Here is a 26,323-nt window from a genome sequence, read left to right on the forward strand (position 1 = left end):
AACAGAATTTGCTTTTGTTTATTGTTTAGCAACTCAGGTTGTAAACTAGCTTGAAGGACTCCGTTAGTTTGATCAGGTGTGTTGGTTCCAACACAGGCTCATTGTGGATATGTACACCTGTCTACATTTCTGCAGAGCGTGAAATAGGTAGCCAGAGGTATGTATGGCTGCATTCCATCTTTAAAATGAACGCTACGAGGCGATACGAGACTTCAGTTTCTTCTCGCCCTACCAGCTGACCGTTTACCTCTGTGTGGACGGCTTTTTTGGTGTTATCAGTTTGCCCAGTAGCTTGCCTCGTACGTTGGCGAACTTGAAACACGGAGTGGAGTTGACTGTGATGAAGGACAATTCCAGAAACCAGGCAAAACAAAAGCAAAAAAAAGTAATAAAATAAATAAATAACAACAGACTCAAAACGAGGCAGAATCACGTGGTCGCGATGGCTCTTCTTTTTCTAGATTGCTTTTAAAAACTTTATCGGTTGGGTTTAGGGAAGCGGGGGTGGGTTGGTCGGTCAGTCAGTCAGTCGGCAGCAAGCTGGCCTGGTCGGCTGAAGTTTATATTGTGCCCTCTGGTGAATTTATGTGAGAAGAGAACGTGCAGGAGAAATCTAAGATCATCAAAAAGCAATTTGCAAAAACAAAAACTGCAAGAAGACGTTTCGCTGTCCCCAGAAATGTAGACCTAGGTACGTATCTGCAATGAGTGTAGGTTCGTTTAATTAGAATTAAAACTGTGCAGAGCTACGGCCCTCCAGGGATTGAGTCTGACATCTTTGATTTATCAGATGGACTCTTACTTTCTTCCCTCAGGCAATCCATCTCATGAACACTTGATAGTAATTGTGAAACAAACATCACTACTTGCTTTAAACTTCTTATACAGATATGCACTTATTTAACAACATACTTTACATGCCAATTTGCACATAACAGCTGCACATATAACGTTGTTTATAGTGATATACCTGTACATACACTTGTCATTTGTATATTAGCATTCACTACTTACTTCTATTTTAAAAATATTTTTATTATTTGTTTTTTGTCCTGTCTCTGTAATTCTGTTGCACTATAGAAGCTTAGTCACGAAAACAAATTCCTTGAATGTGTGAACGTTCCTGGCAATAAAGCTCCTTCTGATTCTGATTAAGTTATTTACAGTAGACTTACTAACTGGAGGACCCAATGGGGATAGTTCAATATATAGCATTTGAGATTTAAGGCAAGACATTACGTAAATGATGTAAAAAAAAAAAAAAAAAACTAATAGCAATCATCAAACTTCCCCAGTTGATTGATTACATTAAAAATTGCAAAACAAATTTATTACACGCTTGCTAAAATAGTATATTTATTATATGCAAATTTAGCATAATATTTGTTTATTTGTTAGACTTTATTAATCTCCAAAGGGAAAATCACGTCACAACAGAGCTCTCCATACTAAAATAGATAAAATAAGTTACATATATATATAAAAACAATAATTAAATTACATTTATACTGCATGGTTTCCACTACATTCATTCTTCCATGGCGGGTGTGTGATGCGTGAGGCCAGCAAACACGACGTATAGCCGTTTCACTTTGCTTCAGGACACAATGATACCGCTCTGTAGGTCTATTTGAGACACTCATAAATATTCCTAGCAAATCTAATAAATGTTGGAGACATACTTGTTATATAAAGGCCCTAAATTGCACTTCAGCAGTGTTTATTTGAGAGCGCACAAGAAGATCTGCACTTGAGCAGTGTATATTTGAGAGGGTGTGCAAGAAGTTTTGTGCACGAGCAGAGGAAATCGGCGCGCAAGCTAAGAGATTCGCATGCTCGTAGGCTTTTACATAAATGCAATCTCGACTTTTAATACTGCGCTTACGACATTTGTCAATGAAATAACGCCACTGGTAGTTGGTAGGTCTGAGTAAAAAAGGCCTGCCGCAGGGGCTAGAGAAAACATTTAACTACAGAGAAAACAGAGAAATCCTAGAGAAAACATTGTACTGCACACCTTAGTTTCAAACAACGAGTAAACACTTGTCCATATCTAATACTATTTCAATACAGCATCATTCATCTAGTATGACTCTTGGTTATCATTTAATATTTGTTCATTCATTCATTAATTTATTCATTCATTCATTCATTCAGGTGCCAATAAACACAACAACAGTTGTCCATAGTGCTGTACAAATAAAATAAAATAAAATAAAATAAAATAATTTAGCAAACAAGTAAAAAAAAACGTAAAAAAATTAGAGCACTACGAAAATTTTGCCAAACAATGTTAGTATTTGAAAGCACCAAAAGAAACAAGATCAAATGCCAGCAGAACTTTCCCCTTGCTATCATTACTAGACACGCCTCTTTCTACTGACTACAAGTGTCTTTTGGGACTCGGCCTGACACTGTGGTCAAAAACATTTTTAAATATTGCTTTGTGCACCTTTTAAAGTGCATTCTTAATGTTTTCTTTACTCACTCACTCTCCTTCGTCTTAGTTCCTGATTTTTGGGAGGCACCACAGCGAAATGAACCACCAATTACTCGGGCATATATTTTATGTTGTGGATGCCCTTCCAGCCACAACCCAGTACAGGGAAACACCCATACATTCTCTCATTCACACACACACTCATACACTACGGCCAATTTAGTTTATCCAATTCACCTAAAGCGCATGTGTTTCGACTGTGGGAGAAACCGGAGCACCTGGAGGAAACCCACGCCAACATGGTGAGAATGAGAACATGCAAATTCCAGAAATGCCAACTGGCCCAGCTGGGACTCAACCCAGTGCTAACCACTGAGCCACCTTGCCACCTTGCTGTCTACATTGGAAAGGTACATTACAAAACAATGTCTTGCCTTAAAAGCAAACCTTTTTGTTGTAAAACGCAAAGTACCTTCTGTTTCTGGAGGGTGTCCTGGTGCTGGAGGCTGCGTGTGGTGCGGGCCTGGGCCAGCCAGTCCTGCATGTTTGGACTCTGAGAGAGAGTGGAGTCTGATTCACTCGAGTCTGATGCTTCCTGAAGGGAATCCTGGAGCACAGGGAACACACATTAAAGAAGAACTACACAAAACACACTGATGGAACTAAATCATAGTTAAGAAATCATTATAATAATCAAATCATCAGTCATCTTTCTGTGATATTCTTGTGCTGAACAGCAGGAAAAAAAGAAGCCATGCATAAGATTGGTAATATGAACCCGGTGCTGCTAAATTATTCTGCACAGAGTGATAAGCAAACAAGCTGTTATGTGATGTAGAATCATTACACTTGCTCTTTGAGGGCCTTTCAACTCCTCCCAAATTAAAGTCGCCTGCAGGACATAAAAGACAAAACTTTGAGACTAAAAAGACCAAAAAACTATCTCAGCTACTGTATTATTCTAAAAGAGAAAATAAACAATGCTATTTTATTAGCCAAAACCTGGTTTATATAAGGGTAACAGCATTTCTTTAATTAACTTTTTTATTTCTTACTACACAATTTTTATGTAAGATGGTGTGCATTATTACATTATTTTAACTACATTTTATAATCCTGGGCAAAACATAAAAACTGGACAAATAAAAAAAACTTACTGTAACATTACTATAGCATTACTTTAAAATTATAACATATAATGTACTCATTTCTGTACATATTTTCACACAATGTGCATATACTGTAATAAAAAAGTAATAATTTTAATGTTTTAAAACCATTTAAGAGTTAAAATATATAAATATACGGCTCGATATCATGATTTATGTGACCCTGGAGCACAAACTTATGTTACAGGGGTATATTTGTGGTAATAGACAACAATACATTTTTATTTTATGCCAAAAATCATTAGATTGTTAGTAAAGATGATGACATGGTGATATAGGACTTTATTGTGAGACCAGATATGAAATTTTTCTTGCAATTCAATATTCGCGTTGACAATGACCAACATTACATACACTCAAATAACAAACAAACACTTGAATAAAACAATACAGTAAATAAAACTCATTTCAGACAGTTTAATGGAAAAAGAAAATTAGAAATTTAGAAACATGGGCATTGCAAGGCCTATTTCTACTCTAAGTATTAGTATTTCTATTAAAACTTTCAGCCACCCCAAGCTCCTCCTTTCAGTCTGCGATCACCCACTACCTTTCGTATTATTGTGCACTGTCTCTGTACAAAACATTCAGCTATAGTATAAGATACGATACGATACTATACGATACTATACTATACTATACTATACTATACTATACTATACTATACTATACTATACTATACTATACTATACTATACCAGTGTTTCTCAACTGGTGGGTCACAACGCAAAAGTGGGTCATAGGAACATTTTCAGTGGGTCGCGGAGTGTGGTCAAAAAAACAACAAAAGTTTAATTTTTAACTGGTCACACTTTACAATAAGGTTCATTAGATAATGCTAATTAATGAATTTACAAACATTAACAAACCATGAACAATACTTCTACTACTGCATTTGTTAATGTTAGTTAACGTTAGTTAATGAAAATACAGTAGTTCATTGTTAGTTCATGTTAACTCATGGTGCATTAACTAATGTTAACAAGCATGGACTTGGATGTTAATAATGCATTAGTAAATGTTCAGTTATGATTAATAAATGCGGTACATGTGTTATTCATGATTAGTTCATGTTAGTAAATGCATTAAATAATGAACCTTATTGTAAAGTGTTACCTTTTAACTTATTTTGCTTATATCAGACTTTTATTTTGAAATGTGCACGCGACAACCGTACCGTTTGACATGTGAAATTTCATTTAATTATAGCAACAAACATGTCAAAGCGCAAGCATGACCTTGAATATGTAAAGTATGGATGTACATATATTGACGACAAAAACTTAACCTCAGTGTGTCATATGTAGTGAGGTGCTCTCACAAGAGTGCTTAAAACCTTCTAAACTAAAACGACATTTAAAAACCAAACACCCCAGTTGCAAGGACAAACCTGTGGGCTATTTTCAAAGACGACTCCAATAGCTGACGGCATCACAAAAGTGCCTAACATCTTCATGTTCAAAACAAGTACAGGCACTCTGCGTGTACTATAGACGAGTGTAGCACAGACCAAGAAAGCCCACACAATAGCAGAAGAGCAAATAACTGGTGATTATTATAAAAATGGTTAGGATTATTTTAATCATTTTACTTTAATTTGCTGTTTTTTTCTGTTCAACAGAATCAGTGTTAATGTTTTATTAACAGTTCAGTTTAATAAATGGTAACTGAACTTAACCACTGTTTTAAGTATTTGACATTTTTACTTTGTAATATTTTTATAATTAGATACATTTTGTTAAATGACAGCAATCGCCACTGGCTTGCAGGGTTCAGGATCTGTAAAGCTACGCATCAATGGATTTGGTCTTTAGTGTTTGGACTCTCAGTAGTGATTTCAAACCACACTGAACTGAGCTAAACTGAACTGAACTTAAACACTAAAAACTGAACTACCCTGATCCAGTTACTATGACCATTTATGTGAAGCTGCTTTGACACAATCTACATTGCAGGGGCGGACTGGTCATCTGGCAATTCTGGCAAATGCCAGAAGGGCCGAACCCTTTTTTAAATGTGGGCCAGTATGCTATTTTTTAATTATTTTTTTAATATGTATTGTTTTTACATGCAGGCAGCTTTTATCTCTTGCAAGATGTGAATATTATGATGATGATGATGATGATAATGATAATAGTAATAATAATAATAAATGTTAAGCATTGGCCCAATTGGCAATGGCCGGCTGGTTTTGTGATGGGCCGACCCAATCAGAGGTTAGGTGGGCGTAGTTAAAATCTGGCAAGAATGTCAAACAAACAGTAAGTGCAACACAAGCTAACTGTCAGAGGTTGACCATAAAAAAGGGAAGGCGGTGCCGAAAAGCTCAGAGAAAGTTAAAAATTGCTCTAAAATCAGACTCTGCCAAATGCATAAAATTAACTGAAATAGTCTTGAAAGGGCACTGTCGCCTTACAGCAAAAAGGTCGATGATTCGTGCCTCGGCTGGGTCAGTTGGTGTTTCTGTGTGGAGTTTGCATGTTCGCGTGGGTTTTCTCCCGGTTTCCCTCACAAGTCCAAACTTATGTGCTATAGGTGAATTGGGGAGGCCTAACTGTCTGTAGTGCGTGTATGTGTATAGGGGTTTCCCAGTGATGGGTTTCAGCTTGGAGGGTATCCAATGCACGAAACATATGCTGGATAAGTTGGCGGTTCATTCCGCTGTGGCGTTCCCAGATTAATAAAGGGACCAGGCCAAAAAGAAAATGAATGAATGAAATGATTGCATGTTTAAATTTGTTTTAAATGGGTTGTTTTTGTTCCAGTCACATACATTAAATGTTTAACTATCTATTATAGTACTGCTTATATTATTTCACCATCTGTACACCAATATAAGTAGTGAAGGGTCGCAGCTTGATAACCATGTAAAAATGTGGGTCCCATGGCCAAACCAGTTGAGAACCACTGTACTATACTATACTTATACTTATGCTAAGACCATGCCACAGCACCAGCTCTTTTTAAAAGCTTCATTCTTAACTTCACCTGAACTGCTCAAAGTTCTTTCATTGAAAGTCTGACCTGCAGGTTGATCTGCTTGTCTTGCAGCATCCTCTGCAGCTCCAGCAGGCTCCCCTTCAGCGTACGCAGTTTCCGGGCCAGCTGCTCAGCGTCCTCCCTGTTCTCGGGCCGTCCCTCCAGCAGGAGACTCTCGCTGTGCCGGGACAGCTCGGAGAGAGCCAGCACCTTCTCCTCCATCTCCAGCAGCATGTTCTGCAGGAGCAACAGAAGCGAGGCTAGCTCGTACATGATTCTCATCCCAGGCCCTCACCATTATCATCCATTATCCATAATCCCTCACGTGCCATGCTCACAGTAAGCATGCATTCTATTGATAACTGCAGGAATAACACTCAAAAAAAAGTAATCACATGAGAAATGAATGTCTAGAAAAAAATCAAGGTGTTTTGTAGAGGGAAATCTGCCAGTTTGTGACTCTCTGGTGAAGGAAATGTAAGCTCCGCCCCCTTCTGCCCCCACCAATGCAGCAATAATCCCTCATGAATATGTAATTAAGTGGGCAGAGCAGATTATTAGCAACTGCACCAATTGTCTTGCAGGAATCCTCTAATATCCTCAAAGCCGTTACGCTGGGATATTTGCATAATCTGATTACAGCTCGTGCCACAGATGCTTAAGAAACAAGCCATCTCAGAGGCCTTTTAAAGCTGCTGTTTACAGATAAAAGTTTCCTGCTTTCTGGGAGGAGTTGAAGTACACATTAAATCAAAACTGACTATACTGATTTTGTTAGCTCACATTGCTAGATTTGTGGTGAACCTTTCATCTGTCCATGTCATTAAGAAGAAAAAAAATTGCTTGGTAATCTAGAATTAAAATCTGAAAATGCACTTCCTGTTTGTTTTCAGTTAAATTCTCAGATTAGGTCCGTCTGAGGTATTGGGCGTGGCTAACATACTTAACCACGCCCCTCCAGCTGTCAGTTTTGACAACCAACAGAAATGGTGAGGAGGAGGAGTTTATTAGGTTGAAATAACTCTCCCAAAACCCTTTTCGTGATCTTTCTGAATAAAATGCATACTTTACTACATCCAATCAGCTCGCAGTAGATAAAACAAGCCACGCCCACTGCTTTGTCATTTAGTATTCTGTTTCCCTAGGAACTGTCACAATGCGAAAAAAAAAAAACTTCAAGATTAAAATACTTCAAGTCAAAACTTATTCATTGAAAACAAGAAAAACCAAAAGCAGGTGTGTATTTCATGCGTTAATATTAAATGCTTTTATAATGGGCTGTTGGTGGCGCTCTAACCTGACAGTCTGTGAGTTGTTCTTCTGCATCTGAGTCCTGAGAGCAGGAAGTGATGTAACCGTGAGTGCTCTTCAGCCATTGGTCGAGCTGGTCTGCCTGGTTGAGGTAGTGCTGTAAAGCCTGCGCCTGCTGCTGCTTTTCTACACGCTCACTCTGACGCTCCTGCACACAATCACATACACATCTTTAAACATCTACTAAGTTGAAGCATTTTTCAGACTATAAAATAAGTGAAAATGTCAAAAAAATTTATTAAAAAAGGTTTAGATTATAATGTTGGCCTTTCCTTCTGTTATTATTGTTGCATAAACACATACCTCATCATATTGTTTACACAGTATATTTACTGTATGCACATATTTATTTAAATAATGATGACGCTTCTTATAAATATAATATAAAAATGTTGGAAAAAAAAAACGCAATTGGTCATAATAACAAAACCAAGTTTTTAATGCCAGATGAAGTGGGATAACACTGATTTTCTGCAACAAATTAAACTTTTAAAGCAAAAAAAATAAATAAAAAATTTTACCGAACATAATTTTCTGAAAATTAAATAAAATAATAATAACATGGGGCGGCGCGGTGGCGCAGTGGATAGAGCTGACGCCTCACAGCAAGAAGGTTGTTGGTTCGGGCCTTGACTGTTTGCATGTTCTCCCCGTGTTGGCGTGAATTTCCTCCGGGTGCTCTGGTTTCTCCCACAAGTCTAAAAACATGCGCTATAGATGACTTGGGTAGGCTAAATTGTCCGCAGTGTATGATTGTGAATGAGAGTGTATGGGTGTTTCCCAGTGATGAGTTGCAGCTGGAAGGGGATCCGCTGCCTAAAACATGTGCTGGATAAGTTGGTGCTTCATTCCGCTGTGGCGAACCCTGATTAATAAAGGGACTAAGCTGAAAAGAAAATGAATAAATAAATAATAAATAAATAAAAAGATAAAAATGATATGGACGGCATGGTGGCTCAGTGGTTAGCACTGTCACCTCACAGCAAGAAGGTCACTAGTTCGAGTCCCGGCTAGGCCAGTTGGCACTTCTGCCTGGAGTTTTCATTTTTTTCCTGTGTTGGTGTTTCCTCCTGGTGCTCCAGTTTCAAAGTCCAAAGACATGCGCTATAGGTGAATTGAATAAACTAAATTGGTTCATTCCGCTGTGGCGACCCCTGATCAAAATGTAGCTTGGTATCACAGAGATAAATTATATTTTAAAATATATAAAGACAGAAAAAAAAACGTTCTAATAAATTTCAATAATTTTATCACAATAGTAATATTCTTCCTGTATTTTTGATTGAATAAATGCAGCCTCTCTGAGCAAAAAAATCAGTATATTTTTCTAACATGTTTGTAAAACCCTTGTATAAATGTGTTCTATAATATAAACAAAAATAAATGTATATAGATATGAAGATAGAAAAAATGTACACCATTATTATTAACATTACTGTAGTACTTTTTAATCAAATAAATGCAGTCTTGCTGAGCAAAAAATATCTAATATATATAGTATATTAAAATGATCTTATATATATTCTATTATACTAGAAAAAAGTATTTTTAAATTCAAATAATTTTTTCATAATATTACTATTTTTACTGTATTTTTGATTGGGCAAATGAAATGGAGGTTTTCCCAACAGGTTTATTTAAAAGTGTTCTCATATATAACATGAAATATATTTAATTAAATGATTATTGTAGGTATACCTCAAGAATTTGCCGTTTTCCAGAAGCCTTCATGTGTATGGTGGCCATTCTCTCCGCCAGCACAGTGAGCGAGGACTGCATGGCCAGCTGATCGGCAGAGTCTGAATCCACAGCATCAGGATTGTAGAGCTCTTCAGTAAAGCTCGACTGGAGCTCATCGATATCATCCTGCAGTCTGATGATCTCTTCCATCTGATTCTGAAGGATTATGACAGCATTTTGTTATTCATATAAAGTCATTTACAGGTAAAGTCAAAATTATTATCCCCACTGTGAATTTTTCTAATATTTCCCGAATGATGTTTAACAGAGCAAGGAGTTTTTCAGAGTATTTTCTTCTGAAGAAATTCTTATTTGTTTTATTTCGGCTAGAATAAAAGGCGTGTTTATTTTATTGTAGCGAGTAAACCGATGCCACGTCGCCTTAGTCAAAGATTCACCCCAGCTGGCACCAAATCAGCACGGATAGGTCACAGCTGGAGCTCATCAGAGGCGACACATATAAGCCAGCCCCGCACACAAGGAAGACGAGCTTCATTTCTCTACATGACTCCCTGCGCTAACACATGTGTCTCTTTGTCTCTCTTACACAGCAGACTCCAGCAGCTGACCGATCCAACACCCGAACTCTCACTCAACCTCACCTTCTCCCCGGAGCACCAGAGCACCTACCCCTAGAAAAGCACCGTATTCATCTTGTTTCACTTTTGGCACACTGCAATATCTTAGCCTTGAGTTTGTTCACACTCTGCCTGTATTAACATAAATGCTGTATTTTAATATAGCTTATTTTGATGAATTAGCTCTAACCTTTGACAGCTTTTTCTTCTTTTTCCGCGGTTATGCGGCATTATATTTCACACACATATGCAAGGTGACTGAATATGAAGTTAAAATACAAAACATACTGAGCCATTAAGTAAAAAAAAAACAAAAAAAAAACAAAACAACAGTTATAGCTACTTTAAAGGAGAACATTGACGTTTTGAAAAAAAAAAAAAAAAAAAACTGAACAGAACTGAAGCTAAATTATTAAAAATAAACCTGCAAGACTTAATTTATGTCCTGCGGCAAAAATATTTTTATTATACTTTTAGTGATCTGCTTAAGGTAGGTCAATTTATTTTTCTCAGTGTTTCACGTACTGTACGGCAATGTCTTTAAATAAATAATTTATTTAGGCCTATTTTCATTATTCATTTATTTTCATTATTCGTTTATTATTTGTTTATGTACAATTGTTGAGACATAAATGAGATAGTAAAATATAATCAACAACGAAAATGAAAATAAAAACAGAAATAAAACATAAATGAAAATGTCTTGTCTTAGTCCTATCAAAATAGCAAACACTGAACATCTTTCTATATTTAGGCAGCTTTATTTATTTATTAGCTTTAGCTTTATTTATTTTATTTATGACTACTTGTTTGTACTAAATGTTTGTGCTTTCATTTTAGTTGTCTTTTACTTCTTCAATTCTATTTTCCAAAACGAATCCTCTTTGCACTTAAAAAGTTTACAATAAAGCGTGTTAACAAATTTTAAATGATTAATGAAGGAATTATAATGCTTTGACTTATTGTTTAATATCATTTACAAGCACAGTAGCTGTATGGGCTATTTCTCTCCGTTCGCATCCCGCCCCCTGGCGGCTCATTCACAAACTGCGGTCATACACTAAAAACAGAGCGGCACCTATTTCAAACGGCGGCGGTACAAGCCGCGGCGTTAATAGCCACTTTGAACTCTCACCTACTGTAAATAAATCACCCTCCATGGACCTGCTTGTAACACAATGCCTTTGTGTATGTCTTTTCTATCTGCCTCACTACAATATATAAATGTCTAATTATCTTAACTTGCCTAATTAACCTAGTTAAGCCTTTAAATATCACTTTAAGCACATTACTAGTGTCTTGAAAAATATCTAGTAAAGTATTATGTACTGCCATCATGGCAGAGATAAAATAAATCAGTTATTAGAAATGAGTTATTAAAACTATTACGTTTAGAAATGTGTTGAAAAAACTCTTCTCTCTGTTAAACAGAAATTGGGGGGAAAAATATAAAGGGGGCTAATAATTCAAGAGGGCTAATAATTTTGACTTCACCTGTACATAAGATTCATATATTCATATACAGTCTACAACTGAAACAAAAGTTAATTCTACTATAACATGCTCACCTGATGTAGGATCATTTGTCTGTCAGGACTGAGATCGTGCATTGGTGGCTCATTTAATCTGGTCTCGATTGACTCCATTTTACTGGAGATGGACTGGAGAGAGCCTTGATAGCGCTGCTGCTTCTCCAGAGCCTCGTAGAGCGTCTTCTGCTTTTCACTTATCTGTAAAACACAAATAGAGTCAAATAGTCTTACACTGTAAAAAAAATGCTGGATTCCACACAATCGATTTGTGTGTTAGGGCAACATGAAGGAATTAAGTTGACTTATAAGTTTTTATAAATTCAAGTGGATTGAACATTAAACTGTCAGTGAATATAACACGTGTCTAATGGTAAAAGTGTATTCATTTAATTTTTTTATAATCACACTTGATAAAAAAAGTCTGCAGAAACACTTTGATTGACATTCTCCCTTTGTATGTGTCAACATATGTGGGAAAGCCCCGCCCATTAGTGACCATCTCTCCCTTATTAACATAGGACGTTAGTCTTGTTTTTGAATCTGCCACTATGCTGAGAGACAGGCATTTGTAGCTCCGCCCTCTTTTAAAAAGAGCACAATCTCATTTGAATTTAAAGCGAGAGTCACCAAAATAGCACAATTAAGATCAAAGCCTAACGCTCCATTTACACGGGGTGTCAGCGTCAACGCTTCCCATTGAATGGGTGACGTCAATCGTTGCCGAACTGCATTGTGGATTCGTTGGCGCCGCTTCAGAGGCAATGCTTGCTGCAGGAGTTGGGACTAGCTATACTTTTTAAGCGCCGATGGAAGCGTCAGCCAATCAGATCGCTGTATGCAAATACAACAGCTAGACAGTGACCTATTGCTGAATGAATTTTATTGGCTGACACTACTATGACGATTGCGTTAGCCCCAACTCCAGACACGCCTTCAGTCAAGCGATGACGCTGAAGCCCCGTGTGAATGGGGCATAAAGGGAGCAGTTTCAAAGAGTTATAAAACAATATTTGTGAAATATTTTGAGCCGAAACACATACACATGCCAGGCACATCAGAGACTTCATCTTGTAGAAAGGAGCATAATAGGTCCCCTTTAAAATAGTCAAATACCTCAAATCAAAAATTTATTTTTAATGAGATCAACATACCACATTTTTCAGGGTCTCCCATGAGCGCTGGAGATCATCTAAACTGGCCACAGACTCCAGTGCAGGATTGTACAGCTCCTGGACCGGCGCTCTGGTGAGACTTGACCTTCCCATGGACATCTACATTTAGGACAATGTTGTTATTGTTAATGTTATTTTGAAAGAAATAATTAAGAAAAAAAACTAATTATAAAATATAAGATGACAATTTAGTAAGGGTGTAACGATACACATATTCATATTCTGTTCGTAACTGTTCAGTACGAGACTTTCGGTTCAGTACGCATTACAAACCGTAAAATTCAGACTAATATCTAAAAAGATAAAAGAGAATAAGAGTACAAAATATAATGTTTTCAGTGCAACAATGCTCAAGGCATCCCAAATGACGTGACAGGCAACATGCTGCCTTCCCCTCCCACCTCCAAAACACTACTCCAGTCAGGCACACGCTGCACTAGCTCGCAAAATGGCTATAATGTTAATGTAATCCTATAACCAACAGCGGGTCTTGCGTTTGGGAACACTTTGGTTTCAGTACATTTATAGCTGTATACATGAGATAGGGCTCGACATTGCGACCGTTTTGGTCGTATATAATAATTTTCACAGTAAAATGTTCACCACATGCACGGAATTAGGAGGCGTTCACGTATTAAGCATCTTTGCACTAAACGCAGCTCTCAGGAAACTGCACAAAACAAAGCCCACAATGCTTGCCCCACCTTCAAGTTCTCTTATTAACCCACTGCGCTAGAACAGAATGCGAATGGATTGGTTCATATCAGCGGTCAATCACTCAGTTCCCATGACAGGGAGCTACAGCCACGAAAACATGAAGGTCTGGATACGAGAGAATGAAAAAACACTGACAGATTTAGTTTTAGAAACCACTTAAAGTTACAAATAATGGCATGTCTGATTAGTGATCATGTAATGAATGTCAATCCAGCATTTACACTTTTTAAAGAATGGATAAAAGACCTCTAGTGTTTAAAGTCCGCTATGAAAATGACTAAAACATTCACCGTAAAGCAGGTGGGACAGAGTTTTCAGGGAACAGTGTTTGCCACTGAATCTACACATTTTAAGCATGAGATGTTCTAACTTTATTTAATCCTTCATTTAATTGTCACGATGCTGTAAATCGTGCGACTGATACCGCATTTACAATCACTAAAGAGCATGCATTCACTGAGATTAAACTAATATTGCAGCTCATGAAAAGACCGTTACTGCTATTAATATGGCGTTTGCAAATAATAAGTTATATGTCAATATCATCTGTGCAATATCAGACAGCACCCGTAAGAACAGCACAGTTATTATTGTTAACTAATAATAGGGCCGGTAAATTAAAATCAGAGAAATCCTCTGGCTTTTTTCTTTTTTTGCTGTATCGAAAAAATATCGAACCATGACATCATTGTGTCGTTGTCATGTCTGCTGTAGTGCCATCTTGTGGTTTTCTGGACATTAGTTGTATTTTGGTTTGTTCCTGCTTTGTAGTTCACGTGATCACTAATTGTTTCCAGCTGTCTGTCATTGTCAAATTATTGTTGTCTTTATAAGCCTTGTTATGTTGTGTTTGGTTTGCCTTTGGATTTTTGCTGTTTTGCTCGTGCACCCTGTTCACCCGATTCTGGTTTGTTTTGTCTCTTATCTGTACCTAGTCTGCTCACTGACTCATTGTTTTGGTTTGTTTGTTTGTTCACTTTGTTTCATGTTGTGATCATATTTTTGAATTCCTGTTTTAACTTTGTTTGATACACTTTTGTTTATTGTGTTGTACTTTTGTCTCTGTTCAATTTTTGAACCTGGCCTGTCCCCTTATTTATTATTAAAACTTCTATTGCTGCATTTGGATATCTTTTGTATTTTTGTAAGCCCATCGTGACATAATCCAAAGGCCACACAAATATCCAGCAGCATTTTTCCCCCCTCTTTTTCTAGTGTGTTTTTTTTTCAAGAATGAGCATTCAAATTGTTCTTCCAGCGACTGAGAAGGAGCGGTCACTTCGGCTTCAGGCATTAGCAGCTGAACGTCAGCAGGGTTGGGAGGTAGGAGCTTTTGCTCAGTCGTTTTGGACCATGGCTGTGGGACTGGGGTTGTCAGATCATGAACTAATGACCATTTTTAATCAGTGCCTGGATTACCCTCTTTCTGTTGTGGAAGTGGAGGAGCTTGGGATCACTGAATTTTGGGATTTTGCTATTCATCTTAAAATGAATGGGCAAAGTGATGACTTGGTTCCTGGGATTGTTCCTATTTCAGAAGCCCAAATTAAAGACACCACCCTCATAGACTGTGCTCGTTCTATCTCAGAGTATTTTGACTCCCTTTATGAAATTTTGGCCAGTGTTGAAATCAAGCCCACAATTGATTTTTCTGAGTTCCAGTCAATGGGAGATTCTGATCCTGAGGTTCCTTTGGAGTTTGTTTTTGTTCCAGGACCTCTTTCTAAGATGGCTGATCATTTGGAAGTTTGGTTAAATGAGGCTGATACTTATGAACATTTTTGCAAAATGGCTGTTAGTTCTGAGTTTATCCCTGAGGCTATGATCGTTTTTGAGCCAATGCCTAAGCTGATCGATATTTCTCAGCTTAAGCCCTGTTACACGGCTATTTCCAAACCAGTACCTGAACTGTCTGATTGTGTTTTTGAAACCACATGTTTGGAGGACTCGTTAGAGTTGGGGGAATTTTTATTTTCAATTTTTTCAGATTTGGATTTTGCCATTCTTAAAGAACCAGTTTTTTTTGATATCTTGAAGACGTCGTTTTTTAGTTTTTGTGAGTCCTTGTCCCCTAGGATCATTGAGCCCTCGCCCCAAAGTGCCGGCGAGCCCTCGCCCCAAAGTGCCGGCGAGCCCTCGCCCCAAAGTGCCGGCGAGCCCTCGCCCCAAAGTGCCGGCGAGCACTCGCCCTCAAGCAGCGCCGGCGAGCCTTCGCCCCAACGTGCCGGCGAGCCCTCGCCCTCAAGCAGCGCCGGCGAGCCTTCGCCCCAACGTGCCGGCGAACCCTCGCCCTCAAGCAGCGCCGGCGAGCCTTCGCCCCAACGTGCCGGCGAGCCCTCGCCCTCAAGCAGCGCCGGCGAGCCTTCGCCCCAACGTGCCGGCAAACCCTCGCCCTCAAGCAGCGCCGGCGAGCCTTCGTCCCAAAGTGCCGGCGAGCACTCGCCCTTAAGCAGCGCCGGCGAGCCTTCGCCCCAACGTGCCGGCGAGCCCTCGCCCTCAAGCAGCGCCGGCGAGTCTTCGCCCCAAAGTGCCGGCGAACCCTCGCCCTCAAGCAGCGCCGGCGAGCCCTCGCCCTCTAAGGTTAGTGGGTCCTTGCCTTTCAAACCAGTCAATGCTCCATGGAAGAGGATGAGGATTCCACCTGGACCATCAAGGTGGTCTTATGTTCCACGTGGGGGGCTACTAAACCCACCAGTGGCACCTTGGTGGAACAATGACTGGCTAAAAAGGACCTTTTTCCCTGTGATGCCACCATGGTGGTTTTCTGTTTGGGGATTGATATGTCGGGACTGGTTTAATAATCTGTGTTTTGGACTTTATTCTTGTCCCTTTAGATTAAATTCTGCTCCTTTTGTCATGTAGGGATTTTATCTTTGCAATATTGGATTGTCCCACCATCCCTCCCCCTGGTCAACCTCCGTTCCGCCTCCCTCCTAGATGGGCGCTTATTTGGGAGTGTCTGGTAGCCACTCCCTTTAAGGGGGGGTAATGTCATGTCTGCTGTAGTGCCATCTTGTGGTTTTCTGGACATTAGTTGTATTTTGGTTTGTTCCTGCTTTGTAGTTCACGTGATCACTAATTGTTTCCAGCTGTCTGTCATTGTCAAATTATTGTTGTCTTTATAAGCCTTGTTATGTTGTGTTTGGTTTGCCTTTGGATTTTTGCTGTTTTGCTCGTGCACCCTGTTCACCCGATTCTGGTTTGTTTTGTCTCTTATCTGTACCTAGTCTGCTCACTGACTCATCGTTTTGGTTTGTTTGTTTGTTCACTTTGTTTCATGTTGTGATCATATTTTTGAATTCCTGTTTTAACTTTGTTTGATACACTTTTGTTTATTGTGTTGTACTTTTGTCTCTGTTCAATTTTTGAACCTGGCCTGTCCCCTTATTTATTATTAAAACTTCTATTGCTGCATTTGGATATCTTTTGTATTTTTGTAAGCCCATCGTGACAGTCGTATCGAACCGAACCGTGACTTTTGTGAACCGTTACACGCCTACAATTTAGCTATAAAAACAGATATTTAAAAAATTAGATACACAAATAGAAATATCAAATACTAATATTGCAAATGTGAAATTAGACGAATTATGAATAATTAATACATTTCAGGTAATAAATATTTAATCCATAAAATGCTTAATTAACAGAACTGAAATAAATAAGCTAAAGCACTGAAAGAATTAAAATTGACTTAAAAATGAAATAGAGATTATGTAAAACAGAATTAAATATAAGTTTATAATATTATTCAAACTGTCATTTATATTTATATTTAACCCTTTTATAGAGCACTGACTAAAATTCATTTATTCATTATCTTGTCGGCTTAGTCCCTTTATTAATCCGGGGTCGCCACAGCGGAATGAACCGCCAACTTATCCAGCACGTTTTAACGCAGTGGATGCCCTTCCAGCCGCAACCCATCTCTGGGAAACATCCACAAACACTCGATTACACTCATACACTACAGACAATTTAGCCTATCCAATTCACTTGTACCGTATGTCTATGGGGGAAATCGGAGCACCCGGAGGAAACCCATGCGAACGCAGGGAGAACATGCAAACTCCACACAGAAACGACAACTAAGCCGAGGTTCGAACCAGTGACCTTCTTGCTGTGAGGCGACAGCACTACCTGCTGCACCACTGCGTCGACTACTGACTGAAATGCTCATCAAAAAAATAAAAAAATAAAAAATTGGCTGCTACTAAGAGTTATTCCAAGACTTTTTAACCTTTATGAATGAAAAAATTCAATTATATTTCATGTAAATTAAGCTACAATTAATGGTTGAATGATACAGTTGATGGTTCCTCGTCTGATAAAACAGTTAAAATGGTGAAATATGTACTCTTTTATTTTATTGTTTTGGATAAAGATTTTAATTAAAGTGATTTTAAGTGATCTAGCACAGTGGTTCCCAAAGTGGGGGTCAGGAATCCTAAAGGTTTTTAAAAAAAGTTTTAATGAAATTAATTTTATTAAACTATTAATATGGCCACATTTTATCCATAACTCACAGAAGTTAATATTAATTAAAACAAATATTAAAATATTTTAATATTAAAATATTTAAAAAAAAACATGTACATTTTTTTTCCATTGGATTGCGTCCCCTGGGGTCATGAAGTTAGATTAAAGACACAGCAATAGGGTCAAAAGCAGCAGATTGATTTCATGGCACCAGATTAAACTTTCTGACACCTTTGCAGCACTCACATAATAATAATAATAATAATAATAATAATAATAATAATAAAAACTAAGCATGCAGGTTGATCTCCGAGTGGTGTTCTCCAAAACTAAACGAAGACTTAGGCCTATTGGTGTGCATGCAAGGTTTGTATATTTATAACCATCTCAGAGGATATTAGGGGTTGCGAGTCTCTGGCATTGTTATTTTGGGGGTTGCAGGCTCAAAAAGGGAACCCCTGAACTAGCACATTATTATAAAATATACACATTCTTAATTATATTTAACACAAAATAGTACTATAATACTAAATATCCTAAAACAACAGTAAACTATATCTGTAAATGTGCAAGATTTTCGATTCTATATAAACCATTCGATTATAAAATTAAACAAACTAATGTGATAACAAATACAAGTTTTGACCAGTTAGTTCAAGCTATGAAAGCTCTTGCATCAAAAATGAAAAAGGATAGAGTGTTAGCTATGCAGCAGGCAGCAGCATTTCACTCCAGAAATTAAGGTGATAATGATTTTTGCAGGAAGGCAGTAAAGTAAAAGTGTGCAAGAAACAAGTTGAAGTGCTGATACCTTGCTAATGACAGCTTCAGTGTTAGTGCTAGAAGGAGATGGACAGAAAGCAGGAGAGCAGATCTCACTGGCGCCCTCCTCTCCAGACTCCTCGGTCACAGGAGACAGGAGAGACTGACTGCGGCCAGCAGACATCTGAGCGCAGCACACATGAGGATATTGATCATATTAGTCAATCACTTCACTCAGATCAACAGTTGAATATCAAATGCAAAGATCACATTTTTACATGGGCAGTCAATAAACCACATAGAGTTAAAGTCAGAATTACTATCCCAACTAAATTATTAGACCCTTTGTATATATTTCCCCTCTTTTCTGTTTAATGGAAAGAAGATTTTTTTTCAACACATTTTTAAACATAATAGATTTAACAACTCAATTCTAACAACTGATTTATTTTATCCTTGCCATGAGAACAGTACATAATATTTTACTAGATATTAGTATTCAGCCTAAAGTGTAACTTAAGGGTTTAACTAGGTTAATTAGGCTAACTAGGCAAGTTAGGGCAATTAGGCAAGTCATTGTATAACAAGGGTTTGATCTGTATTGAATTTAAAATATTACTTCTCACCTATAAAGCTCTAAATAATCTAGCTCCTGTTTATCTTACCAACCTTCTGTCTCGCTACAATCTAGCTCGCTCTTTAAGATCTCAAAACTCAGCGCTTCTGGTAGCCCCTAGAATAGCAAAATCGATTAAAGGAGGTCGAGCCTTCTCCTTTATAGCTCCTACACTCTGAGATAGCCTTCCTGATAAAGTCCGAGGCTCAGACACACTCTCCCAGTTCAAGACTAGATTAAAGACCTATCTGTTTAGTAAAGCATACACTCAGTGCATCACCTAGCGGGTTCCACACAGGCTTCTGCATCTTGCTTATATACACTATGAACAGCAGCTACGCTAATTATTATCTTTATTCTCTATTTTCACCTGGGGATACTCATCCTGAGGTCCTCAGATTATACAGAGTCACTGATTGGATCCAAGACCAGCGACGAGATGATCCCAAGGTTTCCATATCCGGGACCAGACCATATCCTGAGCTGCTGCTGCGCTGATGGTCGTGGGGAGTGGAGAACATGAGTCTGATTCCAGCGAGGCTCCAGGGACAGACGAGTCTTCGCTGAGCCCATCTTCCAGCCTCCACCACGGTGACTGAAGCTCTGCACAAGACTTTTGGCCAGCGGAGAAATTAAAATGGTCGTGCCCAACTGAGTCTGGTTTCTCTCAAGATTTTTTTCTTCACTCCCATCAGGTGAAGTTTTTTTCCCTCTCCGCTGTCGCCACTGCCTCGCATGGTTCAGGATTGGTAGAGCTACGCATCGATGAATTTGCTCTTCAGTGTTTGAACTCTCAGTACGGATTTTAAATCACACTGAACTGAGCTAAACTGAACTGAACTTAAACACTAAAAACTGAACTACACTGTTCCCATTACTATGACCATTTATGTGAAGCTGCTTTGACACATCTACATTGTAAAAGCGTTATACAAATAAAGCTGAATTGAATTGAATTGAACTGTAGAAAAATATTGCTTAAGGGGGCTAATAATATTGACCTTAAAATGGCTTTAAAAAAATGTAATACTGCTTTTATTCTAGCTGAAATAAAACAAATACGTTCTCCAGAAGAAAAAAATATTACAGCAAATACTGTAAAAAATCATTGAAAAACAAGAAAGAAAAATTCACAGGAAGGCAAATAATTTTGACTTCAACTGTACATGTATTGACGAATGAAAGTGCAAGATAATGTAAAATTTGTTTTGAAGGTATATATTCAGAGATTTATCTCATGGTAAAGTCAGAATATGTATGATTTATCAATCAAAATGTCCAAAAACCTCAACTCCCATGATTCCACATTCAGTCACATTGTCATCAAACTATGGTTGCATCCAAAATCGCATACGTCGATACTATATAGTACACTAAAAGCAGTGTGTGAGCTGAGAAGTATGTCCTAATTCGTAAATGGGGCTGAAGCCATGCAACTAACAGGAGTAGGTCACGTGATGACAAATGGAGAATTTAGTACGTTCGAGTTCCATTCATATTGCTCCAATTTATACTGTATAGAATGTACTGATCTAATGGTCGAGTAGTATCTTTAAATTCAAATGTAGTACCTACTGTGTAGTAGGCAATTTTGGATGCAGCCTATGCCTTTGTTTGTTGTGAATACACACCCTCTGGTGGTGAAAATGACACATTGTGCCTTTAAGCATATGTTTGGTAAAATTAATGTATAAAATAATTAAAAAAATGTTTTTTTACAATATATATTTTGCATTTACACAGAGTCAGCTACTCGGTGGATATACTATTTATAACTACTCATTTAAACGTAAAATGCAAAGATGAAAGAACAACTTTTATTTATTTTACAAATAAATAAACTAATTAATTAATTAAATAAATTAATACATTCTGTTAATACATTTAAATAGTTGATTGATTGATTGATTGATCGATTGATTGATTTTAAAAAGCTCAATCCCTTCTTGTAGGGGCTGCACACACCGAATACGCTTTTCTGTTCACGCTTTTTATCTTGCTAGGCAACGACTGAATCAGCTGCGTATTGTGCATACAGCTCCAGATAACTCAAAACAGCAACCACTAGTCTCTCCTCTATCAAAGAGCTTAGAATGACCAAGAGGCGACACTCAATAGAAAGTTCCATTGCAACAGCAGCGCCCAGAAACAGCCCCGGATTCCGCCATTTTTGAGTGAAAGCTGTCCATTGGATCTTATTGCTGTCGCGATGGCAAGCAGCTGCTTTGTTTTTAATTTATTTATTTAAAAAGCACATTAAAGCTGAGATACAACCTGAAAGACGACAATACAACACTTACCATCACAATCACTTTTAATAGTTTATTTTACAGACTTATAATATGCTGTTGTTCTATTGGAGTTTTCATTAAAAAATGACCACCTCGTCATCTAGTGACTGTGACCAAATCGCACTAGAGTGTCACCTCTTGGTGATTCTATGCTCTTTGCCCCTATCTTCAAAAGTCTCTGTAGTCGTCTTGACAACATAAACACTGCAGGGTCCTCGACGGAAACCCCGCCTCTGCTTTTATTTGATTGGAGAATAAAAAAGAAGCGGTTGACGTAACGTGCATTTTCCACTCAGAGTTGACTTTTGTCAACTGCGCAGCAGGTGGTTATTGTATAACGTGTGGTATGTAGGGCGCATAACCAGTGTGCAAAACACTCGCATATGTTAGTTAACCATTCAAAAGTTGTGCCTGTAAGAATTGAAATATTACAAATATTTTTGATGTCTTTGACAACTCAAAACATGAGCTGAAAACAGGGCCAATGGACTCCACAACCCACCAGGGGGGAATGCGGGAAAAACCAGTTCCTGCTGCATTTGCATCTGAGTATGCTGAAACTCAGCTTCATCCCCCAACTCACGCATATGGTCATTTCAATGTTTGAATGTTCTAGATTAACCAAACTGACTTTAACTATCATGTTTGATATCATTTGAAATGTCTCAGTGCGATTGGTACAATGGTTTCATTCTCTCAGAAATAGACATAATTAAAACAATAAATATATAACTTCAGGCATCTTTTGAACCACTGTGAGGGGTGTGACTTTTACACTAAGTGTGAATGCCTTTTGTTATTCACACCCCCTTCCTTGAGAGAATTCTTGGATTATTTAAGGTAGGGTATCAACCCATAAAGCGCATTCGGTGTGATCGGCCCCTGAGAAAATCAGAAAAACAATTCTATAAGATAAAACACCTGTTCATTGATTATGTTGACCAAAATAAATAATCCCCTGTCAATTTTTCATCTCTATTTATTATTATTATTATTATTATTATTATTATTTGTATATATGTATTTTTTTAAAATAGTTTGTAAGTAAACATTTACATACACATTGTTTAGTTTATTTATGTATAGTTCCATTAACATCTGTAATTCAGCTTGAATTATTGAACTTTTTCTTTTTTTTAATAATTTTTTTAGGGGCTTTTCACCTTTTTATTATGATAGGATAGTGGAGGGCAGACAGGAAATCACTGGAATCAGAGAGATGCTTAAGGATCGACATAGGACCTAGAGCAAAGACTCGAACTCAGGTCGCCACCAGCACCTTGGTGCTATTTGTTGCCGCACTTAACCACTATAGGCTATTGGCGCCAACAATGAATGCTATTTTGTGTTTTATTTTTTGGTAAGAGTTTGTTAAACATGTATACTTGAAACAAATGAGTAAATAATGAACCTAAAAAGTTTGATTTAATTTGCTTTTCATGTAAAAATGATATTTAATAATTCTACATATTTCTATATATTCACACAACAGTCTGCTTTTTTACACAATTATTCCTTTTATGCAGGTGTCAGGTTACTTACAGAGACTTGCGCTTGTGATTTTCTTTTAATGAGTTCACCATCCAGCTCCTCCAGACTCTCGGTTAGTCCCTCTGCTTCACTCACTGTCAGGAGTGTGGTGGCGTGTTTGGCTTTCACCGTCAGCATCTTACACTTGGAGTTTAGGGACGCGATCTGCTCCTGGTAGCCCTTGATTTTCTGAGCCAGTTCCTGGTGAGATAAATACAAACACAAATGACAGATTTAGCTGGTGGTTTAGATGTGATTCAGCTGGCGATGCAAAAAAATAAATAAAATAAATTCAACAAAAACAAAAATCAGCTGACAGTGTGGCATCCCTGAGCTAAAACTAGGGTTAATGAAAACCTAAAAATCATTCATTAAAAAAAAAAAAATCAAAGCTGTTGTACATTTTAATTGTTAAAAACAAAACTAATAATAAAACTGACTAAAGTAAAATTATTAAATATTAGTAAATACTGCAGACTGCATCTCATGATGGTTCATTTGTGCCTTTAGTTCTGAGCCACATGTAAGTCACCTCAATGCTTTTATAGTTATCTAAGAATATATATGGAAAAAATATTACAAAAAATCTTTAAATAAATACAAGTTTTAAAAATAAATAACAACAATAAAATTTGACTGAAGAGGAAAACTAAAAGTTTTATAATAACTTAAATAATGTCTATTAATAGTCAACCAAAACAAAATCAGCTGACAGAGTGGCATCCCTGAGCTAAATATACATCACTAAAACTAGGACTAATGAAAACCTCAAAGTCATTCATTAAAAATAACAAAATCAAAGCTAAAATAAAGACATACATTTTATAACTAAATGTTTTACTTATTTCAGCTATTTACAAAAACAGCATCTCTAATTTTTTGTTCAAATACTAAAATGGCAATACAATAAAACAAAAACTAAAGTAGACATTAAAGGTATGTACAAAATACATAAAAACAAAACTAATAATAAAATTGACTAAAGTAAAATTATTAAATATTAGTAAATACTGCAGACTGCATCTCATGATGGTTCATTTGTGCCTTCAGTTCTAAGCCAAATGTAAGTCGCCTCAATGCTATTTTAGTTATCTAATAATAGATATGGGAAAAAAGCTGCAAAAAAGAAAAATATTACAAAAAATCTTAAAATAAATACAAGTTTTAAAAATAAATAACAACAATAAAATCTGACTGAAGAGGAAAACTAAAAGTTTTATAATAACTGAAATAATGTCTATTAATAGTCAACAAAAACAAAACCAGCTGACAGAGTGGCATCCCTGAGCTAAATATACATCACTAAAACTAGGACTAATGAAAACCTCAAAGTCATTCATTAAAAATGACAAAATCTAAGCTAAAATGAAGTTAGTTAAACATTTTACAAAAACAGCATCTCTAATTTTTTGATCAAATACTAAAATGGCAATACAATAAAACAAAAACTAAAGTAGACATTAAAGGTATATACAAAATACATAAAAACCAAACTAATAATAAAACTGACTAAAGTAAAATTATTAAATATTAGTAAATACTGCAGACTGCATCTCATGATGGTTCATTTGTGCCTTCAGTTTTTAGCTATTGCTATTACTTTATATTGCTATTAACTATCATGCTGTTATAGTTATCTAAAAAAATAAATATGGAAAAGGCTGGAAAAAACGAAAAATATTTAAAAAAAATATTTAAATAAATAATAATAATAATAATAATAATAATAATAATAAGTTTTAAAAATAAATAACAACAATAAAAACTGACTGAAGAGGAAAACAATTTTTTTATAATAACTGAAATAATATATATAAAAGTACTTTGCAAAATAACAAAAAAAAGTAAAAATAAAAACTGAATATGTAAAGTAATGTTTATTATAGTTTAGGAATGTATCATTTCAACTAATACCATTTAATCATTTGAAAGAAAACTAATGAAATTTATAATAAAATAACTAATAAGCTAATAATTAATTTTAATATATAAATAATACTAAAACAAGTCTGCACCTCGTGATGGTTAATTTGTGCCTGCAGCTCTTGGATGTTGCTGGTGTTCACAGGTTGGTCCTGAATGACCCGATGAGCATCTTCAATCATAACCTGCAGGTTTTTCACTTCCTGTTCGTATTGTTCATACTGTACCACAGCCTCCTAAAACAGACATCAAACAAACATACATACATGTTTATTTCATGACAAGTTAAATGTAATTAACAAACCCTAACCCTATCGCTTTCAGACAGCTTTGAATTTAAAAACAAAATTAAGACGCTACTTAGTGACTTCATAGAGCTTGTAGATCAATGGTCTCAAACTCTATTCCTGGAGGGCTGCAGCTCTGCTTAGTTTAGCTCCGATCACCGCCAACTCACACCTGCTTAAAAGTTTCTAGTAGTCTTGAACACCTTGATTAGTTTGTTTGATTCAAGTTGGAATAAAACTATGTAGAGCTGCAGCCCTTCAGGAATCGAGTTTGTGACATATGCTCTAGATCAGGGATCACCAAACTTGTTCCTGGAGATCCGGTTTTCTGCAGATTTTAGCTCCAACCCTAATCAAACACACCTGAACAAGCTAATCAAGGTCTTACTAGGTATGCTTTAAAGAGCCCATATTATGGGTTTTTGAAAATTCCCCTCCATGTAGTGTGTAACACAGCTCTAAGTGAAGTGAAGTATCCAGCTAAGGCTTAAATCTGTTAGTGTACAGTGTTTAAAACGGTTGATTCATCTATAAAAGAGTCGACTCATAGTGCTTCAAACGAGTCGCCTTGGTACCGATTCATTAGGTGTTTCGCCATGACGTACGAACGAAACCAAGTTATTCACGTGCACGCGCAAACCCGGGAGATTTCAAACCTGAGGCCCCGCCCTCTGACGCAGAAACCCAGACACACACACACACACACACACACACACACACACAGACACCCACAAACACACACACACAAACATGCCGGTCGATTGAAGTCACACTGCAGATGGATATATTGAGTCTCTA

The 26,323-nt window shown here is 37.1% G+C and overlaps 1 protein-coding gene and 1 long non-coding RNA gene across 9 annotated transcripts in view; both read right to left on the reverse strand.

The window, feature by feature from the left end:
* Nucleotides 1–26,323, reverse strand: part of syne1b (spectrin repeat containing, nuclear envelope 1b) — a 367,683-nt gene that overhangs the window by 111,752 nt on the left and 229,608 nt on the right. For all 8 annotated transcript variants that reach the window (XM_087289683.1, XM_087289682.1, XM_087289680.1 and 5 more), the window contains 9 exons: nucleotides 25,331–25,474; nucleotides 23,328–23,516; nucleotides 18,928–19,062; nucleotides 12,900–13,019; nucleotides 11,785–11,946; nucleotides 9,597–9,794; nucleotides 7,885–8,046; nucleotides 6,633–6,824; nucleotides 2,913–3,047 (listed from right to left, as the gene is read on the reverse strand). In XM_087289683.1, coding sequence (XP_087145809.1) covers nucleotides 2,913–3,047; nucleotides 6,633–6,824; nucleotides 7,885–8,046; nucleotides 9,597–9,794; nucleotides 11,785–11,946; nucleotides 12,900–13,019; nucleotides 18,928–19,062; nucleotides 23,328–23,516; nucleotides 25,331–25,474 — 1,437 coding nt within the window. The remainder of the gene's footprint in view (nucleotides 1–2,912; nucleotides 3,048–6,632; nucleotides 6,825–7,884; nucleotides 8,047–9,596; nucleotides 9,795–11,784; nucleotides 11,947–12,899; nucleotides 13,020–18,927; nucleotides 19,063–23,327; nucleotides 23,517–25,330; nucleotides 25,475–26,323) is intronic.
* On the reverse strand, nucleotides 3,288–6,022 carry LOC147839915 (uncharacterized). The gene is made up of 3 exons (XR_015513067.1): nucleotides 4,733–6,022; nucleotides 4,247–4,410; nucleotides 3,288–4,200 (listed from the first exon to the last, which is right to left on the reverse strand). It is a non-coding gene; the product is annotated as an uncharacterized LOC147839915 (long non-coding RNA).

The sequence above is a fragment of the Danio rerio genome, chromosome 17 (genome assembly GCF_052040795.2).
Source record: "Danio rerio strain M-AB ecotype USA chromosome 17, GRCz13ab, whole genome shotgun sequence".
Lineage (NCBI taxonomy): Eukaryota > Metazoa > Chordata > Actinopteri > Cypriniformes > Danionidae > Danio > Danio rerio.